Source organism: Tamandua tetradactyla, chromosome 13 (assembly GCF_023851605.1).
Source record: "Tamandua tetradactyla isolate mTamTet1 chromosome 13, mTamTet1.pri, whole genome shotgun sequence".
NCBI lineage: Eukaryota > Metazoa > Chordata > Mammalia > Pilosa > Myrmecophagidae > Tamandua > Tamandua tetradactyla.
In genome coordinates, this window is record NC_135339.1 from 61,605,091 (window position 1) to 61,624,675 (window position 19,585).

Sequence of the window (19,585 nt, forward strand, 5' to 3'; positions counted from 1 at the left end):
CCAATCTTGTGGGAACAGCCACTTATTTTAATCCTGATTCAATAATGCACGTTGACATTGTTTATTAGATTATCTCCATAGAGGTGTGGCATGCTCAGTTGTGGGTGTGACAGTTGATTAGATGGACATGTGACACCTCCCATTCCAGGTGGGTCTTAATCAGTTTACTTGATCCTTTACAAGAGGAAACATTTTAGAGAGAGCAAGAAAAGGCAGAAGTCTCAGAGCCAATAGAGAGAGAAAGCTGACACAGATACCAACACTTGGAGAATAGAGATAACAGATGTTTGGAAATGCTTGGAGCCCAGCAGATGCCACCATGAGATGTTAAGCAAGCCAGAAGCTGGAGAGAGCCAAGGGAAGCCAAGAGATGAAATTGAGCCCAGAAGCAAAGTGAGGAACCTCCACAGGAATAGAGGCTGAAAGCATCGGAGCCCAGGAGCAAGGGACCAGTAGACGCCAGCCACGTGACTACCCAGTTGATGGAGGTGCTCCAGACCCATATGAGTGAAGGTGACCTCTTGTCAGTGCCTTAATTTGGACACTTTCACTACCTTAGCACTCTAAACTTATAACTTATTAAATTCCTTTTTAAAAAGCCATTCCATTTCTGGTATATTGCATTCTGGCAGCTTACAAACTAATATGTCTGTCATGTTGTTGAAGTCTTCGCTCAAATACCACCTTTTCAGTGAAGGCTTTCCTGTAAACCCTATTTAAAATTTAACCCTTTGTTCCCCTTCTCTGCATTATTTTTCTCCATAGCATTTATAACATCTAAGGTACTATGTACTTTACTAACTTATTTTGGTTGTTATCTTATTCCCCTCACTAGAAAATGTTAGGTTTTCTGCCTCTTTGTTCATTGCCATGTTCCTAGAGTCTATCTAAAAGAAAGCTTGTCAAAAAGCATGGCCTCATTAAGTGTTTACCAAATGAATTTATTTATTTGGTGCTGTGACTTACAATCAAAGAAGAAATTTCCAGTACTGTTTCTTCTCTCCTGTAGAATATGTTTTATGCACAATGAAGTCATGGAAACGATACCTTTTTTTTCTCCACAGAGTATTTCAAAAGAGATGAATGCCAGTCCTGGTAGCAGGGCTGGGCTGCATCAGAGCAGAATGCTGGGGGAGTGGGAATCACTTTTTAGAGGGAGGACTATAAAACCTCCTATAGATCATTTAGTGTAAAATAATAATGATAATATAAAAGGACATTCATTACATTTTCTGGGCGTTGTTCTAATCATGTGAATGTATTATCTCAATAAATCTACATAATAACTTCATGAACTTGGAACTATCATTGTTCACATTCACAGGGAAGGAGCAGAAGTTCAAGAATCTACTTAAACTTTCACAACTAGTAAAAGGCAGAACCAGGACTTCTATCCAAACGATTTCTGTTCATTGACTTGCCTTGCCTTTTATATGCTGAGAAGATTGAAAGCCTTTCAATTAAAATATGTTCTGTCCCACAATTTCTCATCCATTACAGTTCAACCACTGTCTCAGCTCAGGTCCACACCCCCCACTACCAAAGTGATACAGTCAAAAAAAAAGGAAGAGGATATCTAGTCTTGTAGTTCAGATATAGGCACCCAAAAGTGCCTCAGTGGTGAAAAGAATTAAGAAAGATCCAGGCAAACCCAGTCTGCCGAGGTCTGAGATGCACAGCTGAGAGATGATGCCCCTCCCTGGAGATGACCCCCCCCCCCAATCAAGCCCCTTACCTTACAGAGAGATGCAGGGATGTTCTTGAGGTTTAGTTGCAGCATATTCCCAATGATGGGAAGAGGCACTGGGCCAGGAGGGAGCCTTCTCCCTTTGTGAGTTTTCCTCCACACCAAAAGGAACATCAGGGAAGTGATACAAATCACAAGGACAGGAGTAGTGATTTCCAGCAGCTCCATTTCAGCCACTAGATTTAGGGACTGCCTGGGTTATCTGAAAACAAAGGTTTGTGTGTAGAGTATGACCTGAGCTGAGTTCCTGGACTCCTCTTGAAATTAACCAGTTGGGAGTATTTTGGTGTTTATTTGCTTTGCTGAAGTTTGAGATTAGGAAGGATCCATAGCTTTCCTACCTCTCATTTGTAAAATCTGCAACTTTAGACCTTTGATTTTCTAAGCCCCTCCGTTACATGTAATTTTTTCCCTTTCAGCACTGATAAGTCATTAAATATAAAGCTGCATTTTATTTTTAAAAACTCTGGGACTATTCAAATGTGTGCATGTATCTTAAACACAAATATCATGGTAGCCCTCCTCAAAGATTGTTTTTATCATGTCCCTCATTAGTTAAAAGCCTACTTTGATTCTCTCTTACTTATTGTAGCGAATGTCAAAAATATATTTAGCACTGAAATTCACTACATGATATCAGCTTTATTTTTATCTCATTTCAGAGCCACCTCTGTATTTTCCTTCCATTAAACAAATTTGATTATTTGCCTACATTTACATCTTTGTTTAGAATGATGACCAGATGGTTTTTACATAAAGGGCAAGGACAGCTGAGGGGATGAATGAGACCCTAACGTCCTGCAAATTGGGCCAGTAGGATGGGGTGGGTCCTCGGCCAATGATGGACTTGTGCGTGGAGAAGAACTGAGGTGGAGGTAATCAGCTTAGGGACCTCGTATACGTTTCTGTATATCTTCCAGCACCTTCCGTGTAACCAGGGTCCCATGTTATTTTTGCTGGGTGAGCGAATGAGTATACATTTGCAGACTTTTCGTAGTGAGGTAAATGATTGACTTTGAAATGCTGTGAGAAGTTAGAAGACTAATGTTGATTTGGATGTTGAAAGCAGGGTGAATAGACGGAGCAGACTGGTAAACATATTGGGAAAGTACAGTTTTAAAAACTAATGGATCATAGCAATCTTCTCTCCCCCCACAAGCACAGATTAAAACTCTTGCCTGGTTTGGCTTGAAATGTTTGTTTCCAGCCTTTGGAAAAAGTCACTGACATGTAACAAGACTCATGAGGCAGACTGTGGTGACTCATGCCCTGCCCCTCTCGACACCTACCTCGCCAGCCTTAACTTTTGGTGCTCTCATTCCTACTGCCAGTGCTGGCCCATCTGGGGCTTTGTTCCATTCCTGGAAGGTTCTTGAACTGAGGTCTTCACACTATCCCCCAACCTTTTTTTTCCCCCCCTAAATGTTTTTATTGGGAAATACATGTACCAAAAAAAAGCAACAATTTTCAAAGTATATTTTAAAAAGCAGTTACAGAACAGATTTCAAAGTTTAGTGTTGATTACCATTCTGCATTTTCACGTTTTTCATTCTAGCTGCTCCAAAACACCGTAAGCTAAAAGGAATATCATTATAGTGATTCAGCAGTCATACATGTTTATTAAATCCCATCTTCTCTGTTATATTTCCTTCTTCTCCTTTGGCTCTACTAAAAAACTAAAGGGCTTTGGGCTATCCCCATTCTAACGTTTTCATGTTGAGGAGGGTTGTCAACAAGAAAGGACAAGGAATCAGTTGATATTTTTAAAAAGGCTGGCCCCTCTGGGTTTCAGGACTTATCTGGCCTAGGAATCATCTGGAGGTTACAGGTTTCAGCAACGCGAACCTAGTACATGAAACTTTTGTAGAGTCTCAGCTAGAGGTTTAGGGTTAAAAGGAATGAGATTGGTTGGGGGTTGATATTAGCAATATCAAGATTAAGCTTCCATAAAAGTAGCCTTCAGAATAGCCTCTTGACTCTATTTGAACTCTCTTAGCCACTGATACGTTATTTTGTTACATTCCCCCCCCCCTTTTGATAAGGAAGGTGTTATCGATCCCACAGTGCCAGGGCCAGGCTCATCCCTAAGAGTCATGCTCACATGGTCAGGGAGACTTTCACCCCTGAATGTCATGTTCCATGAAGGGAGGGTAACAATTTTCCTTGCAGAGTTGGCCTGAGAGACAGAGGCCACATCTGAGCAACAAAGAGGTTTCCTGGAAGCAAATCTTAGGCATAATTATAGGTAGTCTTAGCTTTTCCACTATAGAAATAAGTTTCATAAGTACAAGCCTCAAAATCAAGGACTTGGCCTATTTTCCTGGGAGTCCCTGATGTTTAAGAGAGTATCAGGAGTTTCCCAGATGGGAAAATTTAATATTTCCATATTTTTTCTCCAGTTCCTCAAGGGATTCTATCAATACTTTTTTATAATTAAGCCTTGTTTATTTTTTAAACCAAACCATTAGAAAAATATATCACAGTCTTATAACTGCAAACAGACAGGTTATACTATCACTTCAAGTATTAAAGTTGGTAGTAAAACCAGAGCCTTACCAAAATGATAAGGTGTTAGTATTGGGGCAGGAAAATGGCATGTTGCAGAGGCCCCAGGCTGAATGGGGTATTCGGTAATGGGAGCTGCCCCTCCTTTGCTCACCCAAGCCCTGAGTTCTTTTTCTCCCTTTACTGTTGCCAGGGGATGTCTCAAGAGATCTCTGTTATTTTAGGGAACTAAGCAGGCAGTGCTGGGTTTAGGACTTCACTTCATTCTGTTCTGTGAAAATCCAGGTCTTTCCAAATGCAGTCATTTACAATTCTCTTAAGCAGCCAACACTTCGTTATTCACTGTTCATTACCTCATGTTGGTATATATCCCTGTGGTAGTTAGATTCAGTTGTCAACTTGGCCAGGTGAAGGCACCTAGTTCTGTTGCTGTGGACATGAGCCAATGGTAGGTGAATCTCATCTGTTCCTAATTACATCTGCAGTCAGCTAGGAGGCGTGTCTGCTGCAATGAGTGACGTTTGACTTAATTGGCTGGTGCTTAAATGAGAGAACGCAATGCAGCACATCCTAGCAGCTCGGCATTCCTCATCTCAGCACTTGTAGCTCAGCCCAGGCCTTTGGAAATGCAGAAAGAAGTCACCCCGGGGAAAGTTGTCAGAACCCAGGGGCCTGGAGAGAAGACCAGCAGAGACCATCTCGTGCCTTCCACGTAAGAAAGAACCTCAGTGGAAAGTTAGCTGCCTTTCCTCTGAAGAACCAACAAAATAAAGTCCCTTTTATTAAAAGCCAATCCGTCTCTGGTGTGTTGCATTCCGGCAGCTAGCAAACTAGAACAATCCCTATTACAACTGCCGTCCCCTTCAAAGGGACAGTGTCACTGGAAGATTGTTCTTTTGCTTTCTGAGAAACAGTCTGAGGGGCCACCAAGATGGTGGGAGAGGAGCTCTGCTCCCTATACCTGGTGTTACATCATTGCTCATGTTTTTGCATGGACTCCAGGCTGAAAAACGTGATGTGTGAGAATTTCAAATAAAATACAATAATATCTTGATGACAGAGAATATCTACAAGGAGTCTTTTAAGGTTCTCTTTCAAAGTACGCTTTCTCATAACACCACATCTTAAACAATTTCAGGCCCTTGTATATAAAACAAGATCAAGTAAATCAAAGATCCAGAAACTTCTATTTCTCCTTCTAAATTAGTGACCTCATGGGTTGTGTTTTACTATCTTATGGGAAACGGTGTGATGTTACTTCTGGTAGAGCAGGAGGCTGGCAACAAACAGAAACCCCCCTCCTCAAACAGGCAAAAGTTAGAGGAAACTGCCAGCCTGTTAGTGCCAGTGTATTGAGAAGAATTTGGTATGTTGGAGGGCTCTGAAAGCATCCTACTGCCAGGGCGGGCACTTGCTACATGAAATTTAGGCTTTAAAAACACTTCTGGTGGGCCACAGTGGCTCAGCAGGCAGAGTTCTCACCTGCCATGCTGGAGACCCAGGTTCGATTCCCGGTGCCTGTCCATGTGGGGAAAAAAAAAAAACACAACACTACTGTGCTATCTCTGATCTAAATTTTAGTATCAATTTTTTTCCATTTCATTTGTTATGGACTGAAGTGTATATAGGAACCAGTGTCCAGGGGCAGGTGACATGTCCCTTGAACCTTGCTGCCATCCTTAATTTCAACTTCACTTTAGGGTGGGTCACCGTGGCTCAGCAGGTAGAGTTCTTGCCTGCCATGCCGGACACCTGGGTCCGATTCCTAATGCTTGCCTCTGCTGGTTGGAAAGGAAGCATGCCCCCTGGAAAAGCCATGTTTTAATCAAAATCCCATTTCATTAAGGGAGAATAATCCCTATTCAATACTGTATGTTTGAAACTGTAATCAGATCATCTCCCTGGATGGTGTGATTTAGTCAAGAGTGGTTGTTAAACTGGATTAGGTAATGACGTGTCTCCACCCATTTGGGTGGTCTTGATTGGTTTATTGGAGTCCTATAAAAGAGGAAATGTTTTGGAGAATGAGAGATTCAGAGAGAGCAGAGAATGCTGGAGCACCACGAAGCAGAGAGTCCTCCAGCCAGCGACCTTTGGTGATGAAGAAGGAAAACGCCTCCTGGGGAGCTTCATGAAACCAGAAGCCAGGAGAGAAAGTTAGCAGATGATGCCTTGTTTGCCAGGTGCCCTTCCAGCCGAGAGAGAAGCCCTGATTGTGTTCACCATGTGCCTTCTCACTTGAGAGAGAGACCCTGAACTTCATCGGCCTTCTTGAACCAAGGTATCTTTCCCTGGATGCCTGTGATTGGACATTTCTATAAACTTGTTTAATTGGGACATTTTCTCACCCTTAGAACTGTAAACTAGCACCTTATTAAATTCCCCTTTTTAAAAGCCATTCTGTTTCTGGTATTTTGCATTCCAGCAGCTAGCATACTAGAACATTGCCCATGCAAAAAAAATTCATAAACTTCACATAGAAGTCCAAATTTTCCAGTCCTCTTTTGTAGAGATTCCTGCCCTCATCCCCAATGTCACTGGCCAAGACTCTCATTCCCCATGGATGAGAGAGACTCCTTCATCTTCTTGGTCATGGATGGGCATGTGGCCATCCACACACTTGGTCATACAGCTCTCCAGCTGCCACTTCACCTGACGCTGCTTACCACCTGCATCCATTGAGTCTCTGGCTTTGTCGTTGCAATGCATGGAGCACTGGGCCAGAGGGTCTTGGAACTTCTCCAGCTTGCTGGGGTTGCCAGGGCATGGGCCTGAGCCAGAAGAGCATGGCAGCACTCAATGCACTTGCTGCATGGACACCTGGCTGTCCTCACCACAGCTGGTGCTGCACCGGGACATGAGGATGGTTTCTCTCTTCAGACTCTTCACCCTGGAGTCCGCCGCCTCCTGCCTGTGAACTACTGCAGCTCTGTCATGGCGACCCTGCCTCTATCAATACTTTTTAATTATCAGCCCACAATAGTCTTGGATATCTCAGGGTATTACATTAAACTGTTCAGAATTACAAGGCCTTGTTCCCATTCTGGGCTCCGTGTGTTTGGATGTCTAAATGAGTTATCTAGGCAGGTTGATTTATATTGTGTATTATAGAAAATTTAGGTTCTAGACACGATAAAACCTCTCTGCCTTTGTTCGCATACAGTAGGTGAAGCTCTAGAGTACATACACTATCATCTTTTATCCTGTATTCTGATTTACCTTAATCCCAACCAGATCAGCTTTGCTTTTATCTCTAATTGAAGCCTGACCTCTGTTTTGGTCACTTTAACTGGCATTGCATGTTGCAATACTGACTTTCAGAGCTGCAGAACTCCAGCCCTGAATCTTAGGTGTCATAAAGGTACTCAAAGTTCCGGGGAAATACCAGCTTATACACATATAGCTCAGTGTCTCAGAATCTAGAAATACACTTACAATTTTGGACTCAGTGTGTCTGCCATAAGAGTTTACAATCTATGCTCCAATTTTCTTATAGGTATTTTCCAAAAAGTATTGTAGCGTATTTGTTCTCCTGCTTCTGGCTTGCACAACACATTGTGCTCAAGGTTCGTTCAGTTCATCAAATGCCTCATGACATCATTCCTTTTTTTTTTTTTTTTTTTTTCCTCGCATGGGCAGGCACTGGGAATCGAAGCCGGGTCTCCAGCATGGCAGGCGAGCACTCTGCCACTGAGCCACCATGGCCAATCCCATCATTCCTTTTTGTAGCCATACAGATATAGATATCTCAGTTTGCCTTTTGGCTTCTGTCACTGTACTCTTCGGCCCCCTCCATTCACTGAATATCATGAATAATGTCCGAAATAAACAAGCCATGTCTTACAGTGTCCTCACTTGGTTGTACAATCAGAAGCACTCTCAATTTTAGACAATTTTCACTGGTCCAAAGAACTGATAAACATAGAGTCACCAAATATCAGATCACCTACCCCTTAATTCTTGTCCTTCCCCCTCAATTATTTACCCCTGGTATTGCTGTGGTGCTCTTGCTGTTTGTTAACTACACAGTATAGCATGCAATAATAGTTTTGCCCTATTTTTTACTCTTTGTACAAGATCAAATCTTTGAAGGAGTTCATTTGAGAACTTATTTATAATTGTAGAGTTATTCAGTGGGATACATGGCACTATGCATCCCCTTTCAATCATATTCACCTTCAATATGGCAATGTTACTTATAACCCCACTAATTAGCTGCCATCACTTTAGGCTTATCCAATGGTGGTGGGTTATCGAACTTATTAACATTAGTATCCCCTGGCCTTTTTATTTTTAATAATAGCTTTATTGATATATAATCTACATAGCACAATATTCACTCTTTTAGAGTGTATAATTCAGTTTTTTTATCTATTCACAGAATTGCGCAACCATCACCAAAATCAGATTTTAGAAACTTTTCATTATCCCCCAAATAAACCCCATACCCATTAGTAGTCATTCCCTATTTTTTTCCATGCATATGCTTATTTTAATATTCATCTAGCCATACTCTGGATAAAGGCGGTATCAGTCACAAGGTTTTTACAATCACATGGTTACAAGATAAAGACTATGTAGCTATAGAATCATTGATAATATGTTCAGCATGCCTCATGACTTCATTCCTTTCTGGAGACACACAGTAATCCACTGTAGGTATATATCACAGTTCACTCTTCTGCTGCTCAGTCAGTGAACCCTTAGGCTACCTCCATCCATTGGCAATTATGAATAATGCTGCCGTAAACATCAGTGTGTAAATGTCTGTTTGTGTAACTGCTTTCAGTTCATCAGAGTATATTCCTTGTAACGGGATTGCGTGATCGTATAGTGTGTCTGTGGGTCCACCACACTGCCCTCAAGAGGGGCTGCATCACTCTACTTCCCTAACAACATTGAATAAGTACACCTCTCTCCACAGTTTCTCCAGTACCTGTATCTTTCTGTTTAGTTTATTTTATTCTGCAGATTTTATTGGGATATATTCACATACCATGTATTCTATACAAACCATATGATCAATGTCTCACAGTATCCTCACTTGTACAATCATCACTCTCAATTTTATACAATTTTCATTGCACCAAAGAGGGAAATAGCAGACACATACATGTGCAACAACCCAAAACACCCATATCCCTTATCCCCCCCTCCAATTATTTATCCCTAGTATTGAGGTGGTACACATTCCTGTAGATGAAAGAGAATTGAGCAATTACTCTTAAATATAGTCCATAGCATATAATAGGTGATTTTTCCCCATATCCTACTCTATCATTAACTCTTTGTACAAGTGTCATCCATTTGCAGTAGTTCATGCAAGAACTTATTTATGGTGGGTGTGCAGAAATGGCTTTTGGCGAATGTGCGAAAGTCATTTTAAGACTTCAGTTGAGGGAGGGGGAGAAAGACTCCTCACACATAACTATCAGAGAGAATACTAAAAACTAAATGGATTCAAATCCATCTAAAGTTCAGAAACCAATATCGTCCATGGAAGCAATTCAGTGGACTCTGGAATATCTTTGGATAGTAGTTACAAAATGGATTATCCTGAAATGGGTTTTTGTATAATAATTAATAATAAAAACTTTCACGAAAGCCCTGGAATGGCATCAGCAAACTTCAGGGAAACATTCAGAAACTCGAAATACGAAATCAGGAATAAAAATGATCTTACACGTGAGGAAATTATGGAATTGTTGTACAACGTTTCTAAAGAAGAACATAGCAAAAGGAGCAGTTTATTTGTGTGATTCTAAGCCATGGTGATGAAGGGATTATTTTTGGAATAAATGGACCTATTGACCTGAAAAAATTAACAAGCTTCTTCAGAGGGAATAATTGTAGAAGTCTAACTGGAAAACTCAAACTTTTCATTACTCTGGCCTGCAAAGGTACAGAATTGGACTGTAGCATTGGGACTGACAGTGGTCTTGATGATGACACGGCATGTCAGAAAATACCAGCTGAAGCAGTCTTGTATGTGTAGTCTATAGCACCCGGTTACTATTCCTAGCAAAATTCAAAGAATGGATCCTGGTTTGTTCAGTCACCTTGTGCTATGCTGAAACTTTATGTTCACAAGCTTAAACTTATGCACATTCTTACTCGGTTAACTGAAAGGTAGCAACAGAATTTGAGTCCTATATTCCCTTGATTCTACTTTTCATACAAAGAAGCAGATTCCATGTATTTGTGTCCATGCTTATAAAGGAATGTGTATTTTTATCACTAAAGAAATTCTTCATTTTTTTTTTTTTTTTTTTTTTTTAGTTTGTATGCCAAGTGTGAAAATGCTCAATACTGTATTTTCCTCAGTCATTTAAATCTATCCTAATACTTCAGGTGGTACTTTGAAACATAGCATTTTCATGCAAAAGAACCACTATGAACCTACCTCAAACTCAAGATCTGGTAGTTGAAATTGAACTTAATTAGGAATAAAAAATGGATAGAATCATTATGAAAGGAAATGATTGTAAATTACATTTTTCATAATTAGCAAGTTTTAATGATATATGCTATGAATTTTCAAGTAATTATAAAAAAGTTAAAATTTCAGGAATGAATTTTAATGATTTGTTCCTTCTTAAGACTACGCATTCTAGTTCTTGTCAAACTATAGAAATGGTGGTGTGGAACGATGTATCCTAAAACTTGGGGCTTTTAAAAGCCTTTACCTTTAAAATTTGTATTTGGAGATAGATCGACTGTATTTTTAGATGATTTATCTGAGCTCATGATTTTGTGTTTTATCCCAAGCATGTCTTTGTTGTAAAAAAAAATCATGTTTAATGCTGAAAAGGGAGCTAGAAATTTTATTTGAAAGAAAGTATGAGCAAACTGAATTGACTCTTCAATGGCCAAATGCAACATTAATAGACGGACAGAGATACAAACGTAAGGTGCTGAGATGCCACTGGTCCACTGCCATAAGTATCCCCATTTGCACCTATACAAATCATTTGTGCTTCAGATACCAGCAAAATATCTTGAGATGTTTTGTAGAAACTTCAAACTGTTGATTGTTAGCCATAGGGGGTGAAGAAATTCTGGAAAGGAACATTAAAATAAAACTTATGTGGCAAACGTGGAGTGAAAGGAAAGAAGACTAAATCAATTATCTGGGCACTCCATAATTAGAAGGTACTTTGACCCTGGGTGGAAGCATATCTCAGCCCACGCGATGAACTTCAGAAAAAGGACTGTCAGCTGATTTCTTCATACCTATTACTGCGGAGGATGCCCCCATCCGCAGGGTTGGGCAGCGATGTCCAAGTAAGAAAGTGAAACAAATCCAAAACTTTGGAAATGGAAATTTCCAAAGGTAGTGAGAGTCACAGCAAAAACCACAGTACTCTTTGCAGTAAAATTTTTGAGCATGTTAAGTTAGTTTCTGTTGAAGTTTACAATCAAAGGAAATAGCGGTGACATTTTACATTGTTCTCCAAAATGAAAGGACCACGGTGCACAGGATTTTAGAAATAATCCAGTCCGAGCCTCTACTTTTATGCATAGGGAAAAGACCAGAGAGGAGAAGCAGAAGGACACACAGCCAGAGTGGACATCTCCAAGCTCCTCTCTCATCAGTGTTGAGATATCCCTGTCCCATGGTGTCTCACTGGCTTTCAGTCTGGCAATTGAGGTGAGCTTTCTTTTTGCTCAAAGAAAGGCACTCACATTCATAATTGACAGCTGTTCATTTCGATTAATTCTGTAACTTTCTCTAAGTAAAATCTGTGTGTATCCTAAAGTCTGCCCCTGTGTGACACTTTTGTAAAATTTTATTTTGAATTTTTTATTGCAAAATATACATTTTAACTAAAAAAAAGAACTTATTTATATTTGTAGTGTTAATCAGTGAGACACATGACTTTACACAACCCCCTTCAATCAAATTCACCTACAATGTGGCACTATTACTTAAAATCCCCATAACGAACTACCATCACCTCTACCCATTCCCAAACATTGAATTTCAACCTTGATCAGAATTTTGTACGTATTAGGTAAATGCTCCCCCTTCTTTAGTTTCTTTCTATCTCTATGTCCCCTGTATTTTACATTTTAAACTCTGAGTTTACACTTTTCAGGTGATTTATATTAGTGAAATCATACAAAATCTGTCCTTTTCTGTTTGGCTTATTTCACTCAGCATTATGTCCTCAGAGTTCATCCACGTTGTCATGTGCTTCAGGACCTCATTCCTTCTTATTGCTGCTTCATATTTCATTGTACGTATACACCATATTTTGTTTATCTACTCCTCTGTTGATTAACACTTGGATTGTTTATATCTTCTGGCAATTGTGAATAATGCTGCTATGAACATCGGTGTGCAAATGTTTGTTCGTGACACTGCTTTCAGATCTTCTGTGTATATACTGAATAGTGTCATAGAAGAACTCAATATTTGAGTCACAGAATAACTCAATATTTAGTCGTCCATATAGGTGTGAGATGATAACTCATTGTGGTTTTGATTTGCATTTCCCTAATAGTTAATGAAGACAAACATCTTTTTATGTGCTTTTCAGTCATTTGTATCTCTTCTTTGGAAAACTATCTATTCGTATCTTTTGCTCATTTTATAATTGGGATTTTGTCATTTTACTGTTGAGCTGTAGGATTTCTTTATATATGCTGGGTATTAATCCCTTATCTGATACATGGTTTTTAAATGTTCTCTGCTATTGAATTGGCTGCCTCTTCACCTTTCTTGCAAAGGCCTTTGAAGCACAGAAGTGTTAAATCTTGAGGAATTCCTTTTTATCTGTTTTTTCTTTTATTGCTTGGGTCTCAGGTCTAAGAAGCTACCCCCCATCACTAGGTCTTGAAGATGTTTTCCTATATATTTTTTTTCTATGAGTTTTATGGCATTGGCTCTTATATTTAGGTCTTTGACCCATTTTTGAGTTAATTTTCGTATAGGGTATGAAGTATGGGTTCTCTTTCATTCCTTTGAATGTGGATATCCAGTTCTCCCAGCCTCATTTATTGAACAGACTACTATGTCCCAGTTCAGTGGATTTGGGGCCTTGTTGAAGGCCAACTGACCATACATGTGCTGGTCTATTTCTGAACTCTCAATTCAATTCCATTGATCAATATGTCTAGCTTTTTGCCAATATCATGTTGTTTTGACCATTGTGGCTTTATCTAGTCATTTATTTATTTATCCACTGTGGCTTTATTTATTCATTATTCATTTTTGTATGATTTATGGTAGGGTCACATTTCATTCTTTTCCAAATGAGTATCCCATTATTGCAGCACCATTTGTTGATTTTTTTTTTTTTTTTTTTGAGTACAAGGGCCAGGACTCAAACGTGGGTCTCCCACATGGTAGGAGAGAATTCTACCACTGAACTACCTATGCACCTCTCCACCGTAGCTTTATAATGAACTTTAAAATCAGGGTGGGCCCTCAGATTTGTTTCCTGGTGCCTGCCCATGTAAGAAAAAAAAAAATCAAGGAGTGTAAGACTTCCCACTTCATTCTTCTTTTTCAGGATGCTTTTGGCTATTTGAGACCCCTTTCCCTTCCAAATAAATTTGGTAACTAGCTTTTCCAAGTGTTCAAAGTAGGCTATTGGAATTTTGATTGGTATTGCATTGAATCTGTAGATCAGTTTGGGTAGAATTGACATTTTAACTACATTTAGCCTTCCTATGCATGAGCATGGAAAGTCTTTCCACCTATTTAGATCATCTTTGATTTCCTTTAGCAATGTTGTGTAGTTTTCTGTGTACAGGTTCTTTACATCTCTGGTTAAGATTATTCCTAAATTCTTGATTCTTCTAGTTGCTAATGTGAATGGAATTTTTTCCTTAATTTCCTCTACAGTTAGGTCATTACTAGTGTATAGAAACACTGCTGATTTTTGCACATTAATCTACAGTTAGGTCATTACTAGTGTATAGAAACACTGCTGAATTTTTCACATTAATCTTTTATCCTTCTATTTTGCTGATTTTATTAGCCCAAGTAGCTTTGTCGTAGATTGCTTGGGATTTTTCAAGTATAGGATTGTGTCATCTGCAAATGAAAGTTTACTACTGCCTTTCCAATTTGGATGCCTTTTATTTATTTATTTATTTATTTTTCTTGCCTAATTTCTCTAGCTAGAACATCTAGCACAAGGTTGAATAACAGTGGTGACACTGGATATCCTTGTCTCATTCCTGATCTTAGGGGGAAGGCTTTCAGTCTCTAACCGTTAAGTATGATGTTAGCTGTAAGTTTTCATATATACCCTTATTTACATAGGGAAGTTTCTTTCAATTCCTACTTTTTGAAGTGTTTTCATCATGATAGGATGCTGAACTTGTTGAATGCCTTTTCAGCATCAATCATGATGATCATGTGATTTTTCCCTTTTGATTTGTGAATGTGTTCTATTACATTGATTGATTTTCTTGTGTTGAACTACCTGTGCATGGCTGGAATAAACCCCTCTTGGGCATGGTCTATAATTCTTTTAATGTGCTGTGGATTTGATTGGCAGGTATTTTGTTGAGAATTTTTGCATCTATATTCAGTAGATGGATTGGCCTGTGGTTTTTCTTTCTTGTAGTTGCTTTACCAGGTTTTGTTTTTAGAGTGATATTAGCTTCATTGAATAGATTAGGCTGTGTTCCTCTTCTTCAATTTATTTTTGAAAGAGTTGGAAAAGGAATGGTGTTAGTTCTTTTCAGAATGTTTGATAAAATTCCCCTGTGAAGCCATCTAGCCCTGGCCTACAATAATAGTGGGAGACTTCAACATACAACTCTTTTCTACAAATAGAACAACCAGATAGAGGAACAATAAGGAAATAGAGGAGCATATGTCATCACATAGTTGTGTATTCATCACCATGATCATTTTTAGAGTACTTGCATCACTCCAGAAAAAGAAATAAAAAGAAAAAAAGGGAAAACTCATATATCCCATTATCCCTCCCTCTCATTGACCCCCTAGTATTTTAATCTACTCAATTTATTTGACCCCTTATCCCCCTATTTATTTTTATTTTCTATCCGTATTTTTTTACTCATCTGTCCATATCCCAGATAACAGGAGAATCAGACACAAGGTTTTCACAATCACACAGTTACACTGTAAAAGCTGTATTGTTATACAATTGCCTTCAAGAATCAAGGCTACTGGAACACAGCTCAACAGTTTCAAGTACTTCACCACTCCTACACACCCTAAACTAAAAAGGGATATCTATATAATGTGTAAGAATAACCTCCAGGATAACCTCTCGACTCTGAAATCTCTCAGCTACTGAAACTTTATTTTGTCCCATTTCTCTTTTCCCCCTTTTGGTCAAGAAGGCTTTCTCTATCTCATGATGCCAGGTCCTGGCTCATCCCTGGAATTCTGTTCCACATTTCCAGGGAGATTTATACCCCTGGGAATCATGTCTCACATAGTGGGGAGGATAGTGCATTCACCTGCCAAAGTGGCTTAGAGAGAGAGGCCACATCTGAGAAACAAAAGAGGTTCTCTGGGGGTGACTCTTAGGCTTAATTATAAGCAGGTACATCTTCTCCATTGCAGGAATAAGTTTGATAGGGACAAACCCCAAGGTGGAGGGCTCAGCCTATTGATTTGGTTGTCTCCACTGCTTGTGAAAATATAAGGAGTTCCCCAAATGGGGAAGTCGAATATTTCCTTTCTCCCCAGTCTCTCAAGGGGATTTTGCATATTCTTTTTTATTCATTGCCCAAATTACTCTGGGATATATCAGGGCATCACGAGATGTCACTCACTATTCAAGATTCAATGTAATTATGGGACCTTGAGTAGGGCATAAGATTTTGTAGGTTTGTCCAGAGTGATGCCCCAATAAATCCCAGAGTGATTTGAAGAGTGAGTAAAAAAGTATTTGTGAAATCCCCTTGGGGGAATGGTGAGAAAGTGGGAAAATTAAACTTCCCCAAGTGGAGAATTCTTGATATTCTCACAAGCAGTGGGGACAACCAAAGCAATAGGCTGAGCTCCCAGTCTTAGAGTTTGTTCATATGAAACTTAACCCCACAAAGGATAGGTCAATCCTACTTAAAATTAGGCCTAAGAGTCACCCCAAAGAGAACCTCTTTTATTGCTCATATGTGGCCTCTCTCTCCAGTCAACACAACAAGCAAACTCACCACCCTCTGCCTGTCTACGTGGGACATAACTCCCAGGGGTGTGGACCTTCCTGGGAACATGGGACAGAAATCCTAGAATGATCTGGGACTTAGAATTAAGGGATTGAGAAAACCTTCTTGAACAAAAGGGGGAAGAGCAAAATGAAACAAAGTAAATTGTCAATGGCTGAGAGATTCCAAACAGAGTTGAGAGGTTATCCTAGAGGTTATTCTTATGCATTAAATAGATATCACCTTGTTAGTCAAGATGTAATGGAGAGGCTGGAGAGAACTGCCTGAAAATGTGGAGCTGTGTTCCAGTAGCTATGTTTCTTGAAGATGACTGAACAATGATATAGCTTTCACAATGTGACTGTGTGATTGTGAGAAGCTTGTGTCTGATGCTCCTTTTATCTACCTTAACAACAGATGAGTAAAACATACGGCATGAAAATAAATAATAGGGGGAACAAATGTTAAAATAAATTTAATAGATTGAAATGCTAGTGATCAATGAAAGGGAGAGGTGTGTATGGTGTGTATGAATTTTTTTCTGTTGTCTATTTATTTCTTTTTCTGAATTGAGGCAAATGTTCTAAGAAATGATCATAATGATGAATATGCAACTATGTGATGATATCGTGAATTATTGATTATATATGTAGAACAGAATGATCGTAATAAAAAATGTGGAAAATTACAAAAAAAATTCAATGTAATTATGGTGTTTGATACACACAAGTTAAATTAGATAATGTGCTACACAAAATTTAAATTTTGCACCAAATAAACATCTCTCTCTTTGGTCTCACACAGGAGTTGAAGCTTAAACTAGGCCGTAATTTCGTACACCTTCATATCCTTTGTGATTTTTTTGTTAGTTTCTAGGCATTTGGTTATCTTGATAAGGTTATTTTGAACGTTGATTTCCCTTGCTTGCCTAAGATTTGTGGTTGCTTGAGTGTGTGTTGTAGGTCTCCTTTGGCAGGTCATTTGTTAGTAATTCCCCGCCAAACCAGAACCAGGGTCTCATACAGGAGGTGCAACTCTACTTGGAAGTCCATTAAAGGCTAAGCAGAAAAAGATCGCCAGAGTGTATTTTCCCTGTCTTTCCAGCAGATGGCTCTTGGACACCTCTTCCCCACAAGCCTACCTCTCCTTACCTGCAGTAGTACACTGAGCAGGGACCTGACAAGGCAACAATTCATCAGTACGGCAGTTCTCCATGAGTGCTGGAAGCTGCCAGTTCCAGGGGTGCGGGGTGGGCACTGTGCACCTCAGTGGAGAATCGCTTGTGGGCATGGCAGGTCTGGTGACTCCCAGGCTCCCATGTGGAATGACTTGGGCTGTGGGACCGAGAGTTTTAGCTTCCCCAGCCCACAGCCAGTCCGGGAGTGCCCCGCTGTTCCCTGGCCTGTAAGACCCAGGCTGGCGTGCACCCATGGGCCTCTGGGTTGGGGAAAGAGCTCCTTGCATGGCAGTGTGGCTCCCTTCCTTGTCCCCACTTCTCCACCCCTGCACACTGTGAGTGCTCTGGGCCCCCATGGAAAAAGGATAGAAGCAGCAGGACCCAGACTGTCTCTCTCATGGCCGATTGTCAAATCAGCTCTGCTGTGTGTCCCCCCCTCCTTCCAAGGTGAGCGTCCCCAGTTTCTCCCAAGCCAGTCGCCACAGCAGCCTGCATCAGGGATGGAGACCAGGCACTGGGCACTGCAGCGAGGTCCCTGTGTGTGGATCAGTGTCTGCTGGCTCCCAGGTCCCTCTGGAGCACAGCTTCAGGACAGAGAGGAAGATTTCTCCAGCTGGCGGTAGAGGTGGGAGTGTGCTGCTCCTCCAGCGCCTGGTCCGGCTGGCGCACAGCATCTGCTGTCAGGTGGATTTAACTGAACAACTATAGGGATAAAGTAAGATAATACATGGACCCTACTTAACAAAGTTTGCTGGCACAAAGTAAGCAAGAAATTTTTAGCTACTGCCTTCATTATTGCTATTATCATTATCATCCCAGTTTTCAAATTAAACTTTCAATAAAACATTACAACATTTCTAGCAAATTAATCTTTATGTGGAACTTTGTGTTTTTAAAGGCTCTACTGATTCAAATTTGTTTGGCGAAAAAAAAGCAGTTCTTATTTGATAAGAAAACCCTCAGGAAACAAATATAATATTCTGAGGAGAAACATATTTTGATTTCATCTTGTTAGATTTTTCTTTGATTTTATATTCGCTGGATTATTTGATTCAAAAGCGTTTCTTTTGCTTAATTAAGTTTCCCTCTCCCTTTTTTTTAACGATGTGTTATGGCTTTTTATTTTCATTTTTGCTGTAAATTTGCTCTCTGGCTTATGTGATCTGGCCACCAATACAGTAACAGATGGTCAATTATGGTTTTAAAGAATCTGAGCATATGAGAAGCCTTAGATGTCACATTTCCTTTCATCAACCAGCTACTCATTCATTAAAAAAAAAAAAAGCCTCTGGGAACAACTAATCTGCTTTTTCTGTCTATGTATTTGCAAATTCTGAGGTATAGATAGAATCGTGTAAGTGGTCTTTTGTGACTGGCTCTTTTCACTTAGCATAGTGCGTTCAAGTTTCATCCATGTTGTAGAATGTGTCAGTATTTCATTTCTTATGACTGAATATTCCATTATATGGATATACCATATTTTGTTTATTCATTCAGTTGTTGGACATTTGGGTTGTTCCATTTTTTTGGCCATTATGAATAATGTTGCTATGAATATTTGTATACAGATTTTTGTATTGACATGTTTCAGTTCTTTTGGGAATATTCCTAGGAGTAGAATTGCTGGGTCACATGGTAGTTCAGTGTTCAACATTTTGAGGAACTGTCAAACTGTTTTTCAAAGTGTCTGCCCCATTTTACATTTCCGCCAGCAATGTATATCGTTTCTAATTTCTCCACATCCTTGCCAATACTTATTGTCTGTCTTAAATTATAACCATCCTAATGGATGTGAATTGGTATATCTAATCATGGTTTTGATTTGTATTGGCCTGATGACTAATGATGTTAACATCTTCTATATCTTCTCGTTGACCATTTCTGTACCTTCTATGGATAAATATTCAAATCCTTTGGCCATGCTTTACTTGGGTTGTCTTTCATTGTTGAGTTATTATCCCCCAGTCTGTAGCAGACTAATGCTCTTTCTTATTCTTAGGATCCTGTCTACCCCT

The 19,585-nt window shown here is 39.6% G+C and overlaps 1 protein-coding gene and 2 pseudogenes across 2 annotated transcripts in view; 1 reads left to right on the forward strand and 2 right to left on the reverse strand.

The window, feature by feature from the left end:
* LOC143654144 (cytochrome P450 2C23-like) overlaps nt 1-1,992 on the reverse strand; it is an 80,732-nt gene extending 78,740 nt beyond the window's left edge. For both annotated transcript variants that reach the window (XM_077125729.1, XM_077125730.1), the window contains exon 1: nt 1,736-1,992. In XM_077125729.1, the coding sequence (XP_076981844.1) occupies nt 1,736-1,915 (180 nt within the window). In that variant the 5' untranslated portion in view covers nt 1,916-1,992. The remainder of the gene's footprint in view (nt 1-1,735) is intronic.
* A 4,794-nt stretch (nt 1,993-6,786) lies between these two features.
* On the reverse strand, nt 6,787-7,111 carry LOC143653412 (protein FAM136A pseudogene; annotated as a pseudogene).
* A 1,871-nt stretch (nt 7,112-8,982) lies between these two features.
* On the forward strand, nt 8,983-18,278 carry LOC143653414 (caspase-3-like; annotated as a pseudogene).
* Nucleotides 18,279-19,585: the final 1,307 nt, after the last annotated feature.